Source organism: Lepidochelys kempii, chromosome 4 (genome assembly GCF_965140285.1).
Source record: "Lepidochelys kempii isolate rLepKem1 chromosome 4, rLepKem1.hap1, whole genome shotgun sequence".
In the NCBI taxonomy this organism is placed as follows: domain Eukaryota; kingdom Metazoa; phylum Chordata; order Testudines; family Cheloniidae; genus Lepidochelys; species Lepidochelys kempii.
The window spans coordinates 51,293,690-51,314,728 of NC_136383.1; the positions used below are offsets into that span (position 1 = coordinate 51,293,690).

Sequence of the window (21,039 nt, forward strand, 5' to 3'; positions counted from 1 at the left end):
GGAAATGATGGATGCAATGAAGTTTTGGATCTTTGCAAATCTTTACCATTATGATAAAATTACAACCAGGACCAGGACCTCTTGGAGAGCAGTTCTCTGCATTGGGATCAAAAGTTCCTCTGGATTTTCAAGAGCTAATGGCAGTTCTTCCTTTAGGAACAGGTCTGTTTCTCTGGATGCGATACTGATTGGTATGTTGCCTATGCCTGGGTATAGATGCATTACATACAATCTGTGCCTACCACCGCCACTTATGATTCTGGGTGCAGAAGGTAGATCAGAAGGAAGAGTCCTCCACAGGAATTCTGAACTCTCGCACACAAATGCTCTGTGTCATACTGAAGGAAAACTGATCTAGGTTTCTTTGAAAGCATCTTCTCCAGATTCTTCCCTCTCCCAGGGTAACAATCCTTTCTTGGATACCCTTGGTGTTAGAAGCAACCAATAGTTGCTAATGCTGCTTTCAACAGTGGGCTGAGGCCTGTCCGCAATCTCAGACAGAAATTTCTCTACCGTTTCCCCCAATAGCTCCTCTGCACAACATATCCATTTAGGACAAGCAACGGCAATCCAGGGATGTAACAAGGCTTTCTTGTAGCCACCAAGTGAAAATCCACTGCTTGGTACAAATCACAGGCAGAACCTGAGACGTCTTACTCCAAGCAAGGCTCAGACCTCTAGACAGTTAGCCTCTTGTTTTCCACAAAGAAGGCATTCTTTATTAAACATATGAAAAATGTGTGTTCTGAAGGCTACAGCTGAGGCTTTGAAACTGCTGTGCAATGTATCATTAGTACTATGGTCCATGGAGTCTTTTGGAAGGAAGTCCCCTTATGCAAGTGTGACTATGTCTTTGACTGGTGGACCTACTGCTGCAACAACCTTAGACTCCCCAAACTTATGAAATTTCTTTGTTTTATATAAAACATTTTAGTTTAATCAGATATCCTCATTTCAAACTTATCAACAGGAAATGTGTCTAATAATGCTTGAAGAGGAAGATATTTTATTAACATTAATGAGTTCCTTGCAAGCTACTGCCAGACATCCTTGTAGGTTTTTGTGTTTTGTTTTGGTTGGGATTTTTTGTGTCCAATGCATGTGTGGTACTTCTTCCCTGACTGTTTATAGGGAGGAGGTAGTACACTATTTATCCTGGCACGGTGACCACACAATAGAGCAGGGGTGGGCAAACTTTTTGGCCCGAGGGCCACATTGATGTGCAAAACTGTATGGAGGGCCGGGTAGGGAAGGCTGTGCCCCCCCAAACAGCCTGGTCCCTGCCCCCATTCGGCCCTCCCACTTCCCGCCCCCCTCAGAACCCCCGACTCATCTAACCCCCCCCCACTCCTTGTCACCTGACTGCTCCCTCCTGGGAGCCCCCTGCCCCAAACCGCCCCCCCGGGACCCCACTCCCCATCTAACCCCCCTGCTCCCTGACCTATCCACACCCCCTACCCCCTGACAGCCCCCCCACCCAGGATTCCCACGCCTATCCAACACCCCCTGTTCCCCGTTCCCTGACTACCCCCCCACAGAACCTCCGCCCCATCCAACCACCCACTGCTCCCTGTCCCCTGACTGCCCCCCGGGACCCCCTACCCAACCCCCCCCCACTGCGCATGCCACCGCCACCCCCTTACCATGCCCCTCAGAGTGGCAGGAGCTCGCAGCCCCGCTGCCCGTGCGGCGGCATATCCACATGGCAGGGGGAACAGCGGGGGAAGGGCCGGCAGTGAGCCTCCCGGGCCAGGAGCTCAGGGGCCGGGCAGCAGCGTCCCGCAGGCCAGATGTGGCCCGCCGGCCATAGTTTGCCCACCTCTGCAATAGAGGAAGGGATACTGTTGATACCGATACCTCAATTGTGGAGGTAGCTTGCTAGACGTCTCCAGGGAACATGGAAGGCTGCCTTGCCTGCTTCCCCAGGCTGCAAAACGTCCAAGTAAGTGTAGTAGGGGCAACTTAGTACAAACTCAGGACTTTACACAGGAAAACAGACTCCCTTTGAACATGGGAAGGGATTTCTCACTTACCCCTCTGTAATCCCCTTGTGGCGCAGAGGGATGTGGAATCCTCATGTGCCTCTGTTCTGGTCACAGACTGAGTGACCTCCTAAGGCTTTAATGTGGAGCCAGCTCGGGGAGCAGGGGAGGGGTGGAGAGAGAGAGAGAGAGACACACACACAAACCCCTTTCCCTGGCAGAGCAAGGAGTTATTGCTGATGATCAGAAGGCACAACTCCCATTCTGCTGCTGTCTGAAATCTGAGCTCATCCCCTGGCACAGTGCGGGTTCTTGGGCTGAAACTCAGAAAGCCCCAGGCACACTTTCCATTCCTCTGCAGCCAGAGGCAGAGCTGCACAGGAGGAACAGGCTCCTCTGCAAGCCTCAACATGCTGAAGCGTGTGGGAGAGGCAATGGGAATGATACAGAGCACCGTGATCCTAGGAGACAAGCCCTAGCAAACACTCCCTCAGGGGACAAGGCCAAGGAGGAGGGGTCTTACCCCGGATTTTCACCTCATTTGTTCATTAACAATACTTGCAAAGACACACTTGCTTTTGCTTCTTGGAAGTTTCTGGTGTTTGCAAGACTTACCCCAGAGTTAATCCCGATTCACAGTGGGAGGAAGAGCCTCTGCTTCTTTCCCCAGGGAGCTGCAGGGTAGGGGAAACTCTGGATCCTTTCAGGGTTTTTACCCCTTCCAGCACAGATCTGTTCTGCGACCAACCCCCTGAGCTGGCCAGATAGCTTCCTCCTTGTCCTCAGATGCTCTCCCCGAAAATTCAGAAGCAAATGATTGGTCTTTTCTGCACTGGAGTCATGGCTTCTCAGGACAAGGTGGGAACCTGACATGCCAGTCTGATTCTGAGCCCCATGCCCTAGCAGTGCAAAGGTAGGCTGGCTGGTCACAGGCAGGGCATCATTCACCCCCTGTAGAACCTGTAAGTGCTGCCTCACAAAGGCAACACGGATTAGATTTAAGCCAGGTGTTTGCAAGACAGCTTTGCCATGCTTGAGTGGGGGCAGAGGAGTCCAGCAGGGAGGTGCTGCAATGGCAGATCCAGGTGGTAGGAACCACAGTGCTGCTATTTATCTAATCTGGGGGAAGAGGAGGAGGAAGGTTATAAGTCACAACTGCCTGAAAACAAAGCAAAGGAAAGGTTTTAAAATTAAATGGTCTGGAGAAACTGAACCACCAATTTGTTCCACTTTTGAAAGGAGAAAATCGGTTGCTTGTCCTGAGCTGAAGGGCAGAGTTTAATCCTGGAGCCTCCAGCAACAACACTGGGCTGCCGCTGAATTCCACAGGTGGGAGCAATAAATAGCCCATGAGTAATGAACGAGGAGAGAAGCTGTGCAACAGGCAAAAATGTTACTAAAAGGACTTTCAGGGTCATTCACAGAACATCCCTTATTAAGAGTTCATTCTGACACTTTTTGATTATTATTTTAATTAGATGCACTTGGGGACAGATCCTTAGTCATCCTTACACTGGCCACTATATTTATGGGCACACAAATCTGCATATACAAACCAGTATGCACAACCAGTTAGTGCCTCTGGAACCTGAGCTTGCGAACAGTTATGCTAGCATAGACTCCTGTGCAGAGTCCAACTGAAGCGAAGAGGACTCTGTGTAGATCCAGGGTTCTCAAACTGAGGGTTGTGACCCCTCAGGGGGTCGCAAGGTTATTATATGGGGGAGTCACAACCTGTCAGCCTCCACTCCTAAACCCTGCTTCTCCTCCAGCATTTATAATAAAGTTAAATATAAAAATGTGTTTTAATTTATAAGCGGGGGGTGGGGGGGTCACACTCAGAGACTTGCTGTGTGAAAGGGGTCACCAGTGCAAAAGTTTGAGAACCACTTATAGATGCAGGAGTCTGTACTAATGCAACTCTTTGCAGGATCAGGGTTTTGTGCAAACAAATCGGGAACCTAAATGTTCATGTGCATGATCAAATATATCAACTGTGTACATTAGCATGCAGCCACTGATTGAAAAACCAACAAAATAAATAGACAGGAATAGGAATTCTAGATCTTGAAAAGATGGCAAGACATTTCCATTACCTGACAATATCCTATGTTTGGATTTCTGAAAGCATAAGCTGTTAATACTCTCCTCAGGGCAGCAATACCCATCTCATTCTGGAATGCAGGGTGCTCTGGGAGAGAGCGGTGCAAATCTCTCTCAATCTCTTCTGTGGCAAGGTTATACTTCCCCATAGATTTCTCCACGAGGTCCTCATAATAGCCAGGGTGGGTGGCCATCTCATTAATGGCTCCTAGGAGCAGGAGAGAGCAACAACAATGAAGCAGGATAATTAAGTAAGGGCTAACAGACATAGTATAGTCACATTATTTTCTTTTGTTCCCTTAGTTCAGACATCTTGAATGGAAATTTTAAAATAGAAACAAAGTTTGAAAATACGTTTAAAATGTTATAATTTTAAAGAGGATAAATTTGGCCTGGCACTCATAAAAACACCAGCTGGTTGCCTTTTCCTTTGGGTACATTTTAAAAAGCGGTTTCACATAATGATAAAAGACAAAAATAAACCCTTTCCTTCTGTAGGGCAGAAATGCTCAGCATGCTGAACAGCAGTGGAGCTTTAACAGCTGCCACCACCACAGTGTCCTTCCCCAGACTGGAACGATCTGTATGCTACTGGTAGCACACTCCTAGCCTACTGGCTGGCACCCTGTTCACATGCAGACTACCACGAGACCACCAGCCACATCTATCTCTAAGTCATTTACAAAATAGCTGCTGGTTCTATAGAGCTTTTCATCTTCAGAGCAATTTTTAAAACATCGTTCAGTCAATTCTCACAGCATCCCTGTGAGCACATAGTATTATCCTTATTTTGAAGAGAAAAAAAGAAGCAGGGAAGTTAACTGACTTTCCCACAGCTACAGAAAGAGTCAGTGCTGGAGCCAGGATTAGAACTCCGGAGATCCAGATTTGCAGCCCTGTGTTCAAACCATTAGACCACACCTTCCTCAACCAAAAAGTCTCTATTTAAAATAACACCAACCTTTTTTCTGTCCAGTATACCTGCTCCCTCTCCATGACAAATATCTCCACCTATAGGTCAGTTTTAATTTAGTTATGAAACATGGTTAAGGTTTGACCTACTTCAAAAACTAGAACCATATCTGAAATGAGTTTAGAGGACAACTGTGTTGGTACCAGGAGACCAGGTATAGATGTATCTGTAGCATATACAGGGACTTATTGTCCAGAGTTTTTTCCTTAATGTGAATTATTTCCCCTTTTCATTTTAAGCCATTTAAACTGTTTTAACTCTGGTAACTAGTGCATGTTAGGCTAACTATCTTCCTCCAGTTGATTTGTTCCCCAGACACTAATGGACATCTTTGCTCATCCATGGGCTATGCTGTCAATCCGTCAAGACACAGAAGGATGCATCACATTTATATAAATGTGAGCAAATTGTAGCTATCCTATCTACAAAGGTCAAATCTGTACAGATTGTATCAACCACCTCTTTTTGACCTCACTTTAGCTATGATGCAAATGATCATCCCCTCTTACACTGTAATAGCTGTTTAATATATGTTTGAGGGGGTTCTATATTTTAAACCATTAATTCATTTTACACAAGCAAAGTATAAACTTGAATAACTGACAGATAACAAGCAATTACCAAAGGATAAAAGGTCAAGTGGCTGACTGATGTTCAAACTACATGTCGAAGTCTGAATAGGGAAGTCTGCTTTCACTGTCTATGCAAATTGGAATAGCCATCTAGAAGCTAAGATAGCTGAACATAAGAACAGCCATATTGGGTCAGACCAAAGGTCCAGCTAGCCCAATATCCTGTCTTCTGACAGTGGCTAATGCCAGGTATTCCAGAGGGAATGAACAGAACAGGTAATCATCAAGTGATCCGTAGACTAGGGACACCATCCCTGCCCATCTTGGGCTGAGAGCCATTGAACCAAACTGCAAACCCTGTATATAATGGAAACCACTTCAAGCCAAGGGTGCGACAGCAGCACCAATGGCTCTGCTACGTTTGATTCTCCACCTGCAGGAGTAAGGTTCCTTCTGAGGGACCTTATGCCAGTGGTGTAAGTCAGAGATGCTCCTGTGCAGCCCTAGCTTCACTTGACCATACAGCCCTGAGTTAAGGAGCTGCAACTGGCTCACTGCAGCACCCTCTCCCATCCCTTCCATCTAACTGCAGCTCAGAAAGAATGGAGAATCAAGCCGTTGACATACAGTGGTTTAATAATTTAAAGGATCATCCATTTTCTAAGTGCATAAAGATAGTCTGGCTTACAAGACAGAACAAAGGGCCTGGAGCTTGGAATTCCTGAGTTCCAATCTTTGCTCTGCCAATGACTCATTGAGAGACCTTGAGCAAATTATTTAACCTCTTCATATTGGTTTCCCTATCTGTAAAGTGGGAACAATACTTGCCAGCCACACAAAGGTGCTAAGGAATAGAGTTATTATATAGCATGTTCCAGCTGCAAAGCACAAAATATTACTACTCATTATTAAGGATAAGATTTTGCCACAGAGATCACAGAAGTCATGGATTCCATGACTTTCAGAGACCTCTAAGACATTTTTTGCCTCAGCCCCGGGCCCTGGGGCAGTGAAGCTGAAGCTATTAGCTGCTGTGAGCCCGGGAGCTCTGAACTGTCCTAGGTGACAGGGGCCCTGGAGTTTAAGCTGCTGTGGGTAGTGGAGGTCTTGCAGCTCTCAGCCACCACAGCCAGCGGGAGCCCTGGAGCTCCAAGCTACCTGCCCTGGAGTTGTCAGCCGCTGGGTGCGATGGGGCTGCAAAACTGTCAGCTGCCATCACGGGCGGTGAGGGCTGGAGCTTTTAGTCTCTCCCTCCCCCACCTATTTTTAGTAAAAATCACAGACAGGTCACAGGCTTCTGTGAATTTTTGTTTATTGCCTGCAACCTGTCCATTACTTTTATCAAAAATAACCATGACAAAATCTTTACCACACTCATTATATATGAGTGACAGAATCAAGACATCCTCACAAGTTAACCTGGTCAAAACGTACAAACAACTTGGCAGTTTCATTGGGTCCAGGCTCAGTGAATACCTTGTTTATAACATTGCTCTGAAGAGACCTGTAACTTCATTGTTTTGACCTGCTCCTCTACTTGCCGAGGGATTTTTAATTTTCGTTTTTGAGGCCTCAAACCACTGTAAATTCTTCAAGGCATGGACTGGTATCATTTTGTGTAGCACTGGGTACACTGGGCCAGATTTTCAAAGGTATTTAGGTGCCTATAGATGCAGGTAGGTACCTCTGGGATTTTCAAAAGCACCTAAATCGGGTTAGGTGGCTAACTCCCACTGACTTCAATGAGAGTTAGCCACCTAACCTTATTTAGGTGGTTTTGAAAATCCTACTAGGTGCCTCCCTGCACCTTTCGGAGCCTAAATACATTTGAAAATTCAGCCCAGTGCCATCTCTCATACTATAGCTCATGACCTATGACAAGGTTCTAAACTGGAACCTACCTGAAAGCAGCAGCCAAAGTTCCCCTCTCATGATTTCTGGAATGCCTTTCAGCACAAGGTCTCTTGTTTTCTCTGTCCGATACATGCAGAGACCCTGACCATACTCAGCAAAGTGAATCTTCCAGGCTTGTTCTTTCAAAAACTCTTTTGCCTAAAAATAAATAAGTTCTGAGAAGGTGTAGTAGCATTTTGGATGCATTAACTGTTAGAAGAAAAAAGAAAAGTGCCCAAGCCCCATAACTAACTTTAATTATTAGGAATAGGAGGGAGGAAGTAGTCTAGCCATAACCTGATTCTCTAATTTCATGTTGCTCTCTCCCATTTCTTATTTCTCCCCAGCACATCTTGCTATAATGAGTCTTGAAAATAGGTACGAAAGCCACAGGAAAAATACTGTATAACAAACTACACAACATACTATTAGTTCTTTAACAGTTACGGAAAGGATGCCCTGAAGCTGTCCCCAAATCTTAAATACATTATCACGTTGCACGAAATGCTTTTGAGTTTTGGCATGCGTTATGGGGAAATTCTGCCACTAAAGTACTAGGAGTTTATTTTCTGAAAGATACCATCACTGCAGGTGGTTAGCAGTGCAAACTCTTTTTGGCCAGCAACAGGGAAAAGTTAAACAACTCATTCTGGAATGTTAACTTTTAAAAAACTTCATTTAAAAACCAAAACACTTTTCTAATCTGGCACAGTTTACAAAAACAGCAGCGAGATCTACCAATTTTGGGTTGAACTCCTCAGGCGACCTCCGTCGATACATCGTCATTAAGGCCTGCGTTGCTGTTGGAATACTGTTACCATTGAGATTGAACTGTCGCTCTCCATCTGCTTCAGAGCCGAGACTTCTTTGAGGGCTGGAGGAAACTATACTACTTGGTCTTGAATACACCTGTAAAAACCAACAGCCACAAGCTGTTCATGGGTGAGAGATTGAGAATTTTGCTTATACTGCACTGAAATTATGGACTCCTAAACGCCAACTCAGTTTGAGCAAATCAAACCTCCAAGGTGCAGCTCAAGGGTAAGCATCTGGTAGCAGCAATTAAACTAATTTCAAACAATGAAATGAATTTTTAGTTTTCCAATCAAATCAGTTCTAAGCATTTACTTCAACACACCAAAAATCTAACCATACAATTGAGCTGGTTTTAATTTTTCAGTGACTAAGATTATATACTTGAAGTTGCAGAGGCAAGGTTGTTAAAAATTATGCACCCAAAGACATTCTACGTTAATTTCTACAGACAATAAAATGACTCATCTAACAGGATGTTTTGCACCACTGTATAGAAATACCAAATTACAACAGAATTTTTCTCTTGTTCTTTCTTGTTTTTATTAAAAAAGCAGAGGAATTTCACAATGGCCAAGATTTTGAAATGTTATTAGTAACTTTGAATGACCAACCTGAGGCACTTTAAAGGAAGTTTTCCAACACAAAATGGTAATTTGACAGAATAAAGATGTTTGGCGGTTTCCTGCCAGCCCACTAGCGGGCATGCAGCTTGACTTCCCAGATGGCCATCTCCCTGCCCAGAATTTTTCAAAAAATTCTGTTTCAGTTCTCTCAAAATAGAATTTTTCAATATTCCATTCCATGGAAAATTTTGCATTTCCGATTCTTTGATCTGATCTGGAATGAAATTTTTTTTTAAATGAAAAATTTCTGCAGAACACAAATTCCAGTTCTGGCACAGCTCTACTGAAAACCTTTACTCTTAAAATCAGTCCCCTTTGAGGGGCCTCATGTTGAACACCTCAAAACAGAGGTTTCCATGATCACTAGTCACCTTTTAAAATCTTGGCTAATAACAATGGTATCTTTTCCACAGTGTTTGACTCAATGAAAATGTTTACAGAAAACAAATGTGGTTTAGAATGAATTCCTGCAATCATGCCATTGAAATTCTCAATCATTTAATTAAATCTTAGAAGGTAATTTGATAAAAATATGAAAAATTTGAAATGATCATAATACATAGTACTTATCTAGCTTTTACACTGAAACAGTTTAATATTAAACTCAAAAGCCAACAAAAAACATACAAAGACCTTAAAATTATTATTATTTATATTACAGTGGCCCTTGCATGCCGCAGCCAGGATTGGCATCCCACTATGCAAGGTGCACAAATAGGTTCCAATTAATGTTTTGGTTAGAATAAGCGGAATCATTTGTGATGAAAGGGACTCCATAACTGTCAGCATTCTACAAATTTTACAAAGCTGATTTCATATATACATATACACTAATATATACACACACATATACACTTACACACCCTAATATACACACACACACACACACGAAATATATTTATAGGTGTATTACAATTACATATGCACTTAAATTACTGCATATCGATTACTATATATTACTGAAAAGCAGTCTTTAATCAACCAAATATTTTATACAACAGCAGAAAACAAAAAATATATTGGTCAATTGATACTACCTGTGCAGGAGAAATTTTAGATAGAAAATAATTATCCAGTGAGGACTTGGCCAGGACACTAAAGTTAACAAAATCTCCTCTCACCAAAAAAAAAAAAAAGTTAAATGGGATTTTTAACAAATGACTTTGGTTTTAAGACCTAGACAATAAGCAGCACAGAGCCACTTAGCATCATGTTGTGCCAAGGGTTTAGTATGGATTCAGAGCAAGAGCTCTACATAATAACCAATATCACTTCCTGCAAAGCCCTGTTTTTGTTTCGGAACATTGTGATCTCATCAGATCTGTCAAACCAATCAATCAATCTGAGGCAGTATGGCAGACTCATTTCACATGACGCTAATACTCTGGGTGTTTAGTTTCTGTCTCATTTCACCTTTGATAAAAACTAAAATCTGTATGCTTAAAGTGGCTTACATATCTTTTTTTTAATTTTTTTTTAAATAAACAATGACTACCTTTACACCAGTAAAAAAGGGAGACAGTTCATAATTGGACCATATGATTTTAGAGCTTTATTTTCTGTTAAAATGTTTAAAAGTCTAGTGGCAATGGAGCAGCAATTTAAGATTGCTCAGGTTAAAAATCCTTATTTTCAGAATTAAAATGTAATCTTGGGCAAGTGAGGAGTTATACAGAAGGTGACAGTTTAAGGCAACACCTGTTCATTTCTTCCAGGTGCTACAACAGTTAGAATTCATTTGGAACTCACATAAGTTGACAGTTGTCATATTTTTACTGAATGTTCCACCACAGTAATTTTAAAACATGGAAGGAGGAATTTGAGCTGCTCTTCTGTACAGATGATGGTAGATACTCAATGGCCAGTTAAAGGTCTTATTTACAAGCTGTATTCAGGATATTAGAGAGACAAGGCGGGTGAGGAAATATCTTCTGTGGGACCAACCTCTGTTGGTGAGAGAGAGAGACAAGCCTTCAAGCCACACACTTACTGGACTGGAAAAGAGCTCTCTGTGGCTTGAAGGCTTGTCTCTCTTACTAACAGAAGTTGATCCAGTAAAAGATATTACTTCATCCACCTTGTCTCTCTCATTTACAAGCTTGCAAAACACCCAGCACTAAAAATTGGAGCCTCTAATCATAGAATATCAGGGTTAGAAGGGACCTCAGGAGATCATCTAGTCCAACCCCCTGCTCAAAGCAGGACCAATCCCCAATTTTTGCCCCAGATCCCTAAATGGCCCCCTCAAGGATTGAACTCACAACCCTGGGTTTAGCAGGCCAATGCTCAAACCACTGAACTATCCCTCCCCCATCACACAGCAGCTAACGCCATTGTCAAGGAGAGTTGGCAAGTTGGGAATTTTTTTCCCAGGTTTAACCCTAAAAATAGATTCCAGAGTCATAATATTTCAATCTGTAAGATGAAGATATGAGGGTCTTAGCAGAAATGACTTAAGTTTTTATAAGCGTTAGTCTTTACACAGAAATCTCAAGAAAATGTCTCACACATGGACAAAGAAACTACAGTTAAATTCTCTTCTGTCAGTGAAATGAATTACATTTTTTCCACACACCTCATCATCCGAACTGTTGTAACTTCCAGCAATCTCTTTTTCAGAGTATGTTTTTGGAGTAGTTTGTAGAAGGAAGTCAGAGATCCTTTGCACAAGAAAGTCTCTATCCTTCAAGTTGGCAAAGAGAAATGTCATTTTGTTTTTAGTGCTGATGGATAATGGGCTGGGCAACACACTAGAGCTGTCTGCCTTTTCCACTACTGACACCTAGGGAGAAACAATAACCACTGGTCATGGCTTTTCAACAGTTACCTTGATAAGCACCATTTTCAAAGTTGAATCTTAGGGATCATCTTTGAAACCAATGCAGCAGTTTCTAGTACACTTTTCTTTTTCTTTTTTTTCCTTTCTTTTTTTTGCATTTTTTATAGACAAAATTGGCATCATCATGCATCACTACTCCTACTGGAAAAAACAGCATCTGTAGTGAAACAAAGATCTCTGCACTGAAAACAGAAATTGATGGGAAGCCCTGGTGTAGGTGAACAACAGTCTTTTCCAACGCAAGCCCCTTGCTTTCATGAAACAAAAGCATGGCTTTGTAGGCTCTAGATCGTCACACCTTACTTAGTTTGTTATATCATACTTTATCTTTAATAGGTTTTCAGTACAACCGCCACATTTCCACAGTATGTGTCCTATGAGCTCCCTAGAGGCCACACAGTGCTCTCCTACTCAGAGTTACAAAGCGAAGTACAGAGTGTGCCCCTCAAGTGCTACTTTTTCCTGACTCAGCAAGATTTCAGAGGATCACAGCCTCATAAGGTAAGCTGTACCTTTGATATTTCAGCCAGGGCCTCAGCTGATGCTGCTTTATTATGCTAGCTCTGTGCAGAAGTGCATTTGGTGGATTTTGTTATATTAAACTAAAAAATGGAAACTTTTTTTGGCTTTAATGGTGAATAAACATGTCTTAGAATCTACCTCTAATTTACTGCTGACAATAAATGCAAAGAACTATTTACAATTTTTAAACACTAAATCACTGGACCAGATACTCCAACCCACTATGAATACAGACATCTATTCCAAGGACTTCTTTCTACAACATCAAGGAACCTGCAATAAGTAGGGAACTTTCCCCATCTCGTCCTCTCCCCAGGAATCTCTTCAAAATCTGGAGAAGGGCAAGATGCTTTTTCTTGTAAGGATTTTGTCTGGCTTTCTGTTGTTAATTATATATTCACTAATCAAACTCCACCCTGTATGCAGTATTCAGAGCAAAACCTACAAAGCACAGCTCAATATTTCCATCAAGCTTCCGGAAAGGTAAATCACAACATAGAACACCCACTGATCAATTATACACAAACTATAAATGTGTGATGTATGTTCTATGCTCGACTGATTATGCAGTTAAAAAAACAAAATCAATCAAGTTCACAGAAAGACCTCTTCTCCAGAGCATACAGCACAGCTGTAAGTGCTTTTAACCATCACTTTTATACATGGATCAGAATCTTCTAGGTAATAAAAACTGCATTAGGCATTTCAAGATAAGAGAGAGCACATTTTGGTTTACCAAGGTTTTTTTTTTAAAGTAGCAATCCACGATCAGACATTAGCACAATACCTTAATGTTTCATTAGTTAAAAGGGCTAGATAATTTGTTTTTCATTTAACATCTCCTCTGAAGTTGTATTCAAAGACTGCAATACATAGCTCAGTCTCAAAATATTTCCCATTCTCCTCCCCAACCAACCCAAAAACCTTCTGTTTTTCAATGAACTATAAATCAGCTCTTTATTAATGCAAAAGAGCCTCATTAACAATATATTTAAGTTAACTAAAGAGAAATATTCCTATATTAGGTTTCAGAGTAGCAGCCGTGTTAGTCTGTATCCGCAAAAAGAACAGGAGTACTTGTGGCACCTTAGAGACTAACAAATTTATTAGAGCATAAGCTTTCGTGGGCTATAGCCCACTTCATCAGATGCATAGAATGGAACATATAGTAAGATTATATATATAAAACACACACATACAGATAAGTTGGAAGTTACCATACAAAACTGTTATTATCACTACAAAAGTTTTTTTCTCCTGCTGATAACAGCTCATCTTAACTAATTAGCCTCTCACAGTTTTGTATGGTAACTTCCAACTTATCTGTATGTGTGCATATCTTACTATATGTTCCATACTATGCATCCGATGAAGTGGGCTGTAGCCCACGAAAGCTTATGCTCTAATAAATTTGTTAGTCTCGAAGGTGCCACAAGTATTACTATATTACTTTTCCGTTCCACTTAAAGAGCTGTCTGAGGGCATTCAACACAGAGGAAGCACAGATAAACACAGCGCCAGACTGGATGGGTTATAGCCAGGATGCTGTAGCATCAGCAGAAGCCACAGCAGACATGCTTCCTTCTTAATGACAGCAGACAATCACCTACTCCCCTCTCCAAGTGCAGACACATGCCCACCTAAAGCATTGGTCCTTGAGGCTGTGGCTGCTGATGGGAGTGAGTGGTGCACTCAGAAAATGAAAATTTTACTTTCTGACCGCTGCTCCAGGGCAGGTGCTTCTAAAGGTTATTGGGCCTGAATGCCTTTGTGCCTATCTGCAAAGGTGTTTCTTTGCTCTAGTAAGTCAGAAAAGGCTGGAACTTAGGGCCTGATCCAAAGCCACATGGAGTCAATAGAAAGCCTCCCACTAACGTCAAAGGGCTTTAGATCAGGCTCTTAAAGTGCTGCAAACACCAAGTTTATTATTGTTTTCAATGTCATAATTACTGAACAATAAACCTCAACAGTTTACACAAAACTTTTAATAGTTAATATGTATTTCCTCTGAGAGGCCATCTGAATCCAATGCTGATAGCTATAGCTGCTGCTATCAGAAACAGCTGCCAGTTCCACATCCAAAAGAAACTACAGTGCTTCACAAAGGCATGTGGATTTTATACCCACACCCCAAGATATTTTCTCCACTAAACTTCATTGGCACAGTTCATTGCTCCTCTTGAAGTCTCTGTAAACGGAGCACTGTGAATTTAAGGTCTGATTGTGAACCGCCAGGATTTAAAAACACTGATACATACCACTGAGAAGCTGGACTTTGAAGTTTCCAGTGGAATAGCATTTGATTTTTTCTTAGTGATTTGTGAAAAATAGTACCTCAAAATAATCAGTAGTTTTTCAGATTAGGCAAAAATATAGGCCATTTCTCATATGGGCTGGGATGCGTTTAGCATTCCAAGCATCCTGGGCCAACCTGCCCTGGCTACACAGCAAGTTACACTCTTACTTCCCAGTTAAGTCACCATTTTAAACAAATTTCCACATCCCAAAAGGCATGCAAGCCATACAATTTTCTCCCCATCACAACACAATTACATAGAATTTTTAATTACAATATGCTTAAATTACTTTTATTATTAGGATAATTTTAAGTTCATATTAAAATACAAAGGTTGCGTCTATCAATCAGGAGTATTCTGTAGCAGTTTATTTTAAACACAAATGCTTCAATGTAGATTTTAAATTGCAGGCAACCATATTTAAAAGTAAAAGACCACTGTGCAAATATGCAAATAGGAAACTAACAAAAAATTGACTAATGTTGCCTATATGAAAACTCTTCCCCACCCCTAAAATACCAACCGAAGCCATTCTTCATAAGAAGCAATTCACTGTGTTACCATTTCTTTAAAACTGGCCAGGCTGGCCCAGGATGCTATTAAGCATTTCTGTTTAAAACGGACATTCAAATCTTACCATTTGACAGTATTTTTATTGAAATAGGTGCTGTTGGTCACCTCTAAAGAAGTTTAATGCCCCACTTGGCTGGATGGACAAAATCCATGCTGTTGCCCTTAAGTATAAAGAATATAAACCAGGGAAGATAGAGGAATCCTGAGGGCTGGAAGGAGGAATAGGAAAGAGTCCCTGTGAATCATAGTTGTGTGCGCATAAAACTAAAGTTGCTACTAAACTGGTGCTACTTTGTTTACCACACTACCATGATGTGACAACAGGACAAAGGGATTAAACAGCTTCCCAGCATAACGAAAATGAATGCTCAGATCCATCTTAAAGGTAGACAAGTAAAACAATTTACTGTAGATATTCAGAATTGACACTCACCTCTCGAAGGGGGATAATGAGGCTACATAAGTTCTCCTCCTTACTCGTAAAGCAGATGTAATTTGTAGAAACAAACATCTGACCCAAAATGTGCATTTTATTAAATGGAGTCCACAAGGTGCAATCTGTGTGTCCATCTAATTTCTCATCTTTGGGAAGTCGGAACAGTGCACGGTATCTCTCACTCTTTGCTCTAGCATCAAGATCCCTAAAGACAGTGTTTTAGGATATACAATATTTACATAAAAATACATTTCAGATATGTCTTTGCAGGTCACATAGTAAATATATACTTGGAACCCATTTATTTATGTAGCTGTACACAAATGTGAAAAAAATCATTAGGAAAGTTATTTCTATGAGACAGCTTTATTAATATCTTGGTACAGGTACAGCCTTGGAATTTCTTAATCGTCTATAGATCCATGGTAGGTCTTTCTAATGTGCTACATATATTCTATCACTGTTTAACACGAGGGAGTAGTGTTAAAAAAAAATTAGAGCGAGACAATGCACCTCAATTGTTACTATGTAACAAAAGAAATGCAACTAAAATAGAAGCTAGACTACAATACGTTTCATTAATATATTTAAAATGTAAAAATAATTAACAAGGAGCAATTCAGCTACACTGTAATAATACCATTAGAGAGAGAGAGAGAGAGAAATAGAAATACTTTCTGTATTGCATTTGGCACTTTTGACTTTTCTTTTTGGCTCTGTTTTACTGTCAGATGTAAGAGTTACAAGCAATAAGTTCTGGACAGAACAAACTAACTATACCCACATCTGTTTGCCAGTTATAGGACTAAATACGCACAAATGGGCTTGATTCTCATTTATGTTAAGACCCCTTTACATGGCTCTGGCAGGGTAAAAGGGCCTTAAAGTGGGTATGCGTATGCATTGTAAGGCCCCTTTAAATGGTCATAGCCTTTTAAATGTTACTCAGTGTATATGAGAATCTGGCTCAAATGTTCTATTCTTATTTTGGTAACATGCCTATAAGGCCTAGGCAGATTTTTCCATATCCACCTTCGATGGCAGACTAAACAATGGTGTTTAAGTTACTCTCCATCTCTCACTATCACTACAAAACAATAATGCTTCTTGAATTAAAAACTACTAGACAAAATTTGGAAGTAAAAGGGTATATGAGGTCCTAATGATTAGAAGTCAGTGTTACCAACCGTTTCAGTGCAGATACTTTTTTAGGAGATTTCTTTTTCAGTTTTGGTAATGACTTGTCTTGTTCAAATCCTTCGTTATCCAAGAGCTGTCTCATAGCTATGTTGGCAAGCTGTTCCATTAATTTGAATGTCTCACTGATATTGAGGAATACCGAGAAGTAGTGTTCACTTGACCTTGTGCTCACTTTGATCATGTCAGGAAAAAGCAGCGTAGCATTCTTCTCAAGCTGAGTGATATCAACCCAGCGGATCACTAACTTTGCTGAACAAAGAAAACAGAAAAGATTCAGCACAAGAATGAATCATGAAAAAAGGCTGGCACCCCAAAGCATTTTTCCTCCTTCGTGTGAGAGGGAGGGCATTAGTTCACCGATTTGATATTGTGTGTGTCACAGAATGAATTCAGATTGGATTTTCTTCTATCTTGGCAAGGTGGAAGAACAGAACAAGCAGAGCAGCCAACTTGGCAAAGCAAAAAAGATAAAATTTGGCCTCCTTGTTACCTAATGTTTCAGTGTGATTTATTTATATATGAAATATTACACACAGACACATGCACCATGATAGTGAGGGATCACAAAGGCCATATTTACCTCTTTTCTTTGCCAAGATGTCTGCCCAGACTCTGATCTCCCTCTGCCCCACTATGAGGTCAGCAAATGCAATCTGGGCACACCAAATTGGCTGCTTACTACACTGCCTCTAACATGCAGAGAGGTCAACTAATAGAATCATGTTTTTCAAAAAGTTTGTGAAAGGCCTTACTTTAACAATGATTCAGTGTACCAACAGCTGTGACAAAAATAAACTGAATTTATAAAAAGACCATAGGGATATTCATATAAATCTGTATGTAGACAGCAGCTCTTGCCATGGAAGCAATTGTTTGTCAATCATTCAATTTCAATTGTCAGACTGCTTTATTTTAGGATTACATATGAGGCAAAATGACATTAATTGTAATAAGTTATTCTGCGCTTTATTATAACTTTACATGGTATCTTCACTGTGTTTTGGTCAATAGTATCAGGTATCATTCAATTTGTCAGAGAGAACCATTAAGTTTTGCTTTATAGTAAGACACATACAGAGTACCATATATTGTCCACAGGATATTTGAATCTGCTCAGAGGTCTGGAGTATTAGTAGTCATCCTGATGGAGATGTATTTGGGGGCTGAGTGACAGTGAAGCAGTCAAAGGCGTAGGGTACATGCAATTTATCATGAGGCTCTTCAACGGATTCCACAGATTCTACCGTGTATATGATTTTTATATTTATATATTCATAGAAGTATCAAAACAATGTTGAATTCTCTGTGTACCTGAACTACATGATTGGTGTGGTTCAGAAAGTTAGCTCCCTGGGGTAGGGATTATGTTTATTTAAATTTTTGCACAGGACCAAGCACTCTGTCAGTATCCAATAAATTAACAAAAATAAACTGCAGCAGATTTCCTATCCATCCTCAGATGGCCAGACTGACCTGCCATTGTTAAAAACATACCTTCTCTTCCCATGAGAAAGGAATAGAAGCAAAGATGGTTAATGCTGAGGTACATCCAGCCCTGACGGGGGACCTTCCCCTTCCAATAACTACAGGAGTAGTAGTTCACCAGTTTCTCTTCCTCTGGCATCCCAAACAGCTTGTGAAACTTCACTATGGCTTCTTTAAACTTTTCTGTGTCATCATCCTCTTTGATACCATTGATTTTGTTGTACTCTGCGATGATACCCTGAAGAGGAAGAAAACATGAAGGATGTTCGCCACCAAAAGATATTTGACATCTTTGTCAGACATTAAACTTTGAGTTTAAATGCCATGACCGTTACTCTGTTGTCAGAGAAGTCAGTTTCCCTCACCCTTACCTTTTCAGAATGTACTACCCACCTTCTGTTCATCAGTTATCTTCTATCCTACAAGCCAGACTTTCTGATGTCTTGACCTCTTACCTTGCTTATGTCCCAGATAACTATTCAATCACACTCCTGCATTTCTCAGTAGCACTACCCCAACTATTACACTAGTAAAGAGGTTAGGAGGAGTCACTGCAACTTGTCAAAAAAAGTTCACAAATATTGCATCTTCATTTTTTCCATCACATTTTGGTGAAAAATTGTAGAAAAACTGAATTTTGGAAAAATGTCAACCAATTCTAGTGAGTGCAGAGAGACTAGGTAAAAGAGACAAATGTGACTTTGATTGTAAGCTCTTTGGGGCAGGGATTGTCTTTCTGTTCTTGTTTGTACAGCACCTAGTACAATGAGGCTCATGTCCATGACTAGGGCTCCTAGATGCTACGTTAATATAAACAGAACACTATAGGAAAACAAAATGTTGTTACTTTTAGAACAAGGAGCAAGGAGAGAGGTATGGTTATCTCCAAGAAAGCACCTGGTCTTCTTTTGATTATCCCAACAGAATGTGGGAAACACCACATGCTATTTCATTCACGGTGTGGTGAGGGGATCAAAAACATAATGAAGAGCACAATTCAGATGCTGGTAGAGCTGTCCACTGGTTGAGAACAGGCTAATGGCAGCCCTGAAAGTGCTTTCCAGTTGTCCTGTTTTAAGCCACTGGATCTACCTCAAATACCCCCAACTTGATAGGACACCCATGTCCTTTTCCCCAGCCCATCCCAGGCACAAATATTGTTTGAGTAAATAGGAATGGACTTTCACTAGAGCAGAGGAGTTTTAGTCTAAATAAAAACAGATCAGGTAGAAACTCCACCATTGCTACTTTCTTAGTGATAAAAAATAACTTATGACCCTTCTTAATAGGTGTTAAATGAAAGGCTAGTACTTGGTAACTGAAAGGATAGAAAATTTCTTGTTTACTAATTGAACTATTACAACATGGAAAAAAAACCTAATAATCTAGAACATATCCCTTCTTTAACTTAAGGTTAAAAGGGAAAGTGATTTCATCCCTTTAGGTTAGCATAAACTACTTTGGGGAGCGTAGTGGGGGTGGTGAAGCCTTCTTTGTTGTGCAAACATGCAGTTGTACAGGAGTTTAAGTAGTAACACTCTTCTTAACAAAGCTGTGTTTGACACAATAGCGGTCTCATGGAAATAGGTATTTTAATGCTACAGGTTTAAACCATTTATAAAAGGGGTCTATTGTATTTATTTCTGATCTGCTACTGAAATTTACTGAAGCACAGCTGGGTTTTTAAGAGGTATAATTATTACATGAGAGGTTAGAATGGAATCAGATGGAGCCAACAGGCTTCATCACACACAGTTTATGTACCAGTATATATATTTTGCTTAGAAGTGAGATTCTGTGCAGAAATAACTACACTGGTAACCACCACCTTTATTTCAATATGACTGCATCCACGCTAAATATACCGGTGTAATTAAAGTGGTCCAATATTTGTGCATAGACAAAACCTATGTTATTCTTCTAAGTTTCTGTATGTAATAGAGGAAAACATTATTCATTCTAGACAGAGACAGAATTATCAGTTGTTTTAAGTGCTTAATGTTCTATTGGTCAGTAGCGTTAATAAACAAGTGTGTTTATTTTCAAATATTCATCACACATTTTTAAAATTTCAAAGCATGAGTGAATCACAGAAATTTTTTGGATCTAAACATTTGTTTCCAGCTAAACATTTGTTTCCTTTAATCTACTTTAGATGTTGAATTAAAACCAGAGGAGAGGATAGATGAAGTGGGGACTCCCACATATAAATTATTTTGATTACACTGATATAGATATTTATGCTCCAGCAAATTTCCCTAATCTAGATATGCACACAATATCATTTGGAATGTTGCTTTCCTTTCAAGGAACACAGTGGTGTATAGATCACTGCGTCAGATGCGATGAGACATTACAGTTCTATAGTCACATCTATAATCAACAACAATTTCTATGTACATATATATGCTACCTGTATTTTTCCTCTGACAAATGTGTTTATGTCATTTTCATTTTCAAAGATTGAAAGAGTTTGCAACAGATTCTGTTCAAGCCATTCCCAGTGTTCAGTGATTTCCTTCCTTGAACAACCTGCACAAAAGAACAAAGTAAATAATTCACCGATGTCTAAAATTTGTTCACCATGATTCCCAAAAACAAACAAGATATAAAGCAAAATGAAAGAAGTAAAATGTTTCACACAATGAAACAAATGTCATAACCTCAGTAAATTGAAAAATTCTCCCCTAACCCCCAATTTCACTACTAATGATTGGTGGTAACT

The 21,039-nt window shown here is 40.5% G+C and overlaps 1 protein-coding gene across 4 annotated transcripts in view; it reads right to left on the minus strand.

Annotated features, from left to right (window-relative positions):
• The window catches only part of TBC1D9 (TBC1 domain family member 9), an 84,708-nt gene that overhangs the window by 25,540 nt on the left and 38,129 nt on the right, over positions 1 to 21,039 (minus strand). For 3 of the 4 annotated variants that reach the window (XM_073341203.2, XM_073341202.2, XM_073341201.2), the window contains 8 exons: positions 20,728 to 20,846; positions 18,324 to 18,552; positions 16,817 to 17,078; positions 15,627 to 15,834; positions 11,538 to 11,744; positions 8,262 to 8,432; positions 7,532 to 7,682; positions 4,079 to 4,293 (listed from right to left, as the gene is read on the minus strand). In XM_073341203.2, the coding sequence (XP_073197304.1) occupies positions 4,079 to 4,293; positions 7,532 to 7,682; positions 8,262 to 8,432; positions 11,538 to 11,744; positions 15,627 to 15,834; positions 16,817 to 17,078; positions 18,324 to 18,552; positions 20,728 to 20,846 (1,562 nt within the window). The remainder of the gene's footprint in view (positions 1 to 4,078; positions 4,294 to 7,531; positions 7,683 to 8,261; positions 8,433 to 11,537; positions 11,745 to 15,626; positions 15,835 to 16,816; positions 17,079 to 18,323; positions 18,553 to 20,727; positions 20,847 to 21,039) is intronic. The other variant, XM_073341204.2, reaches the window with a different exon arrangement.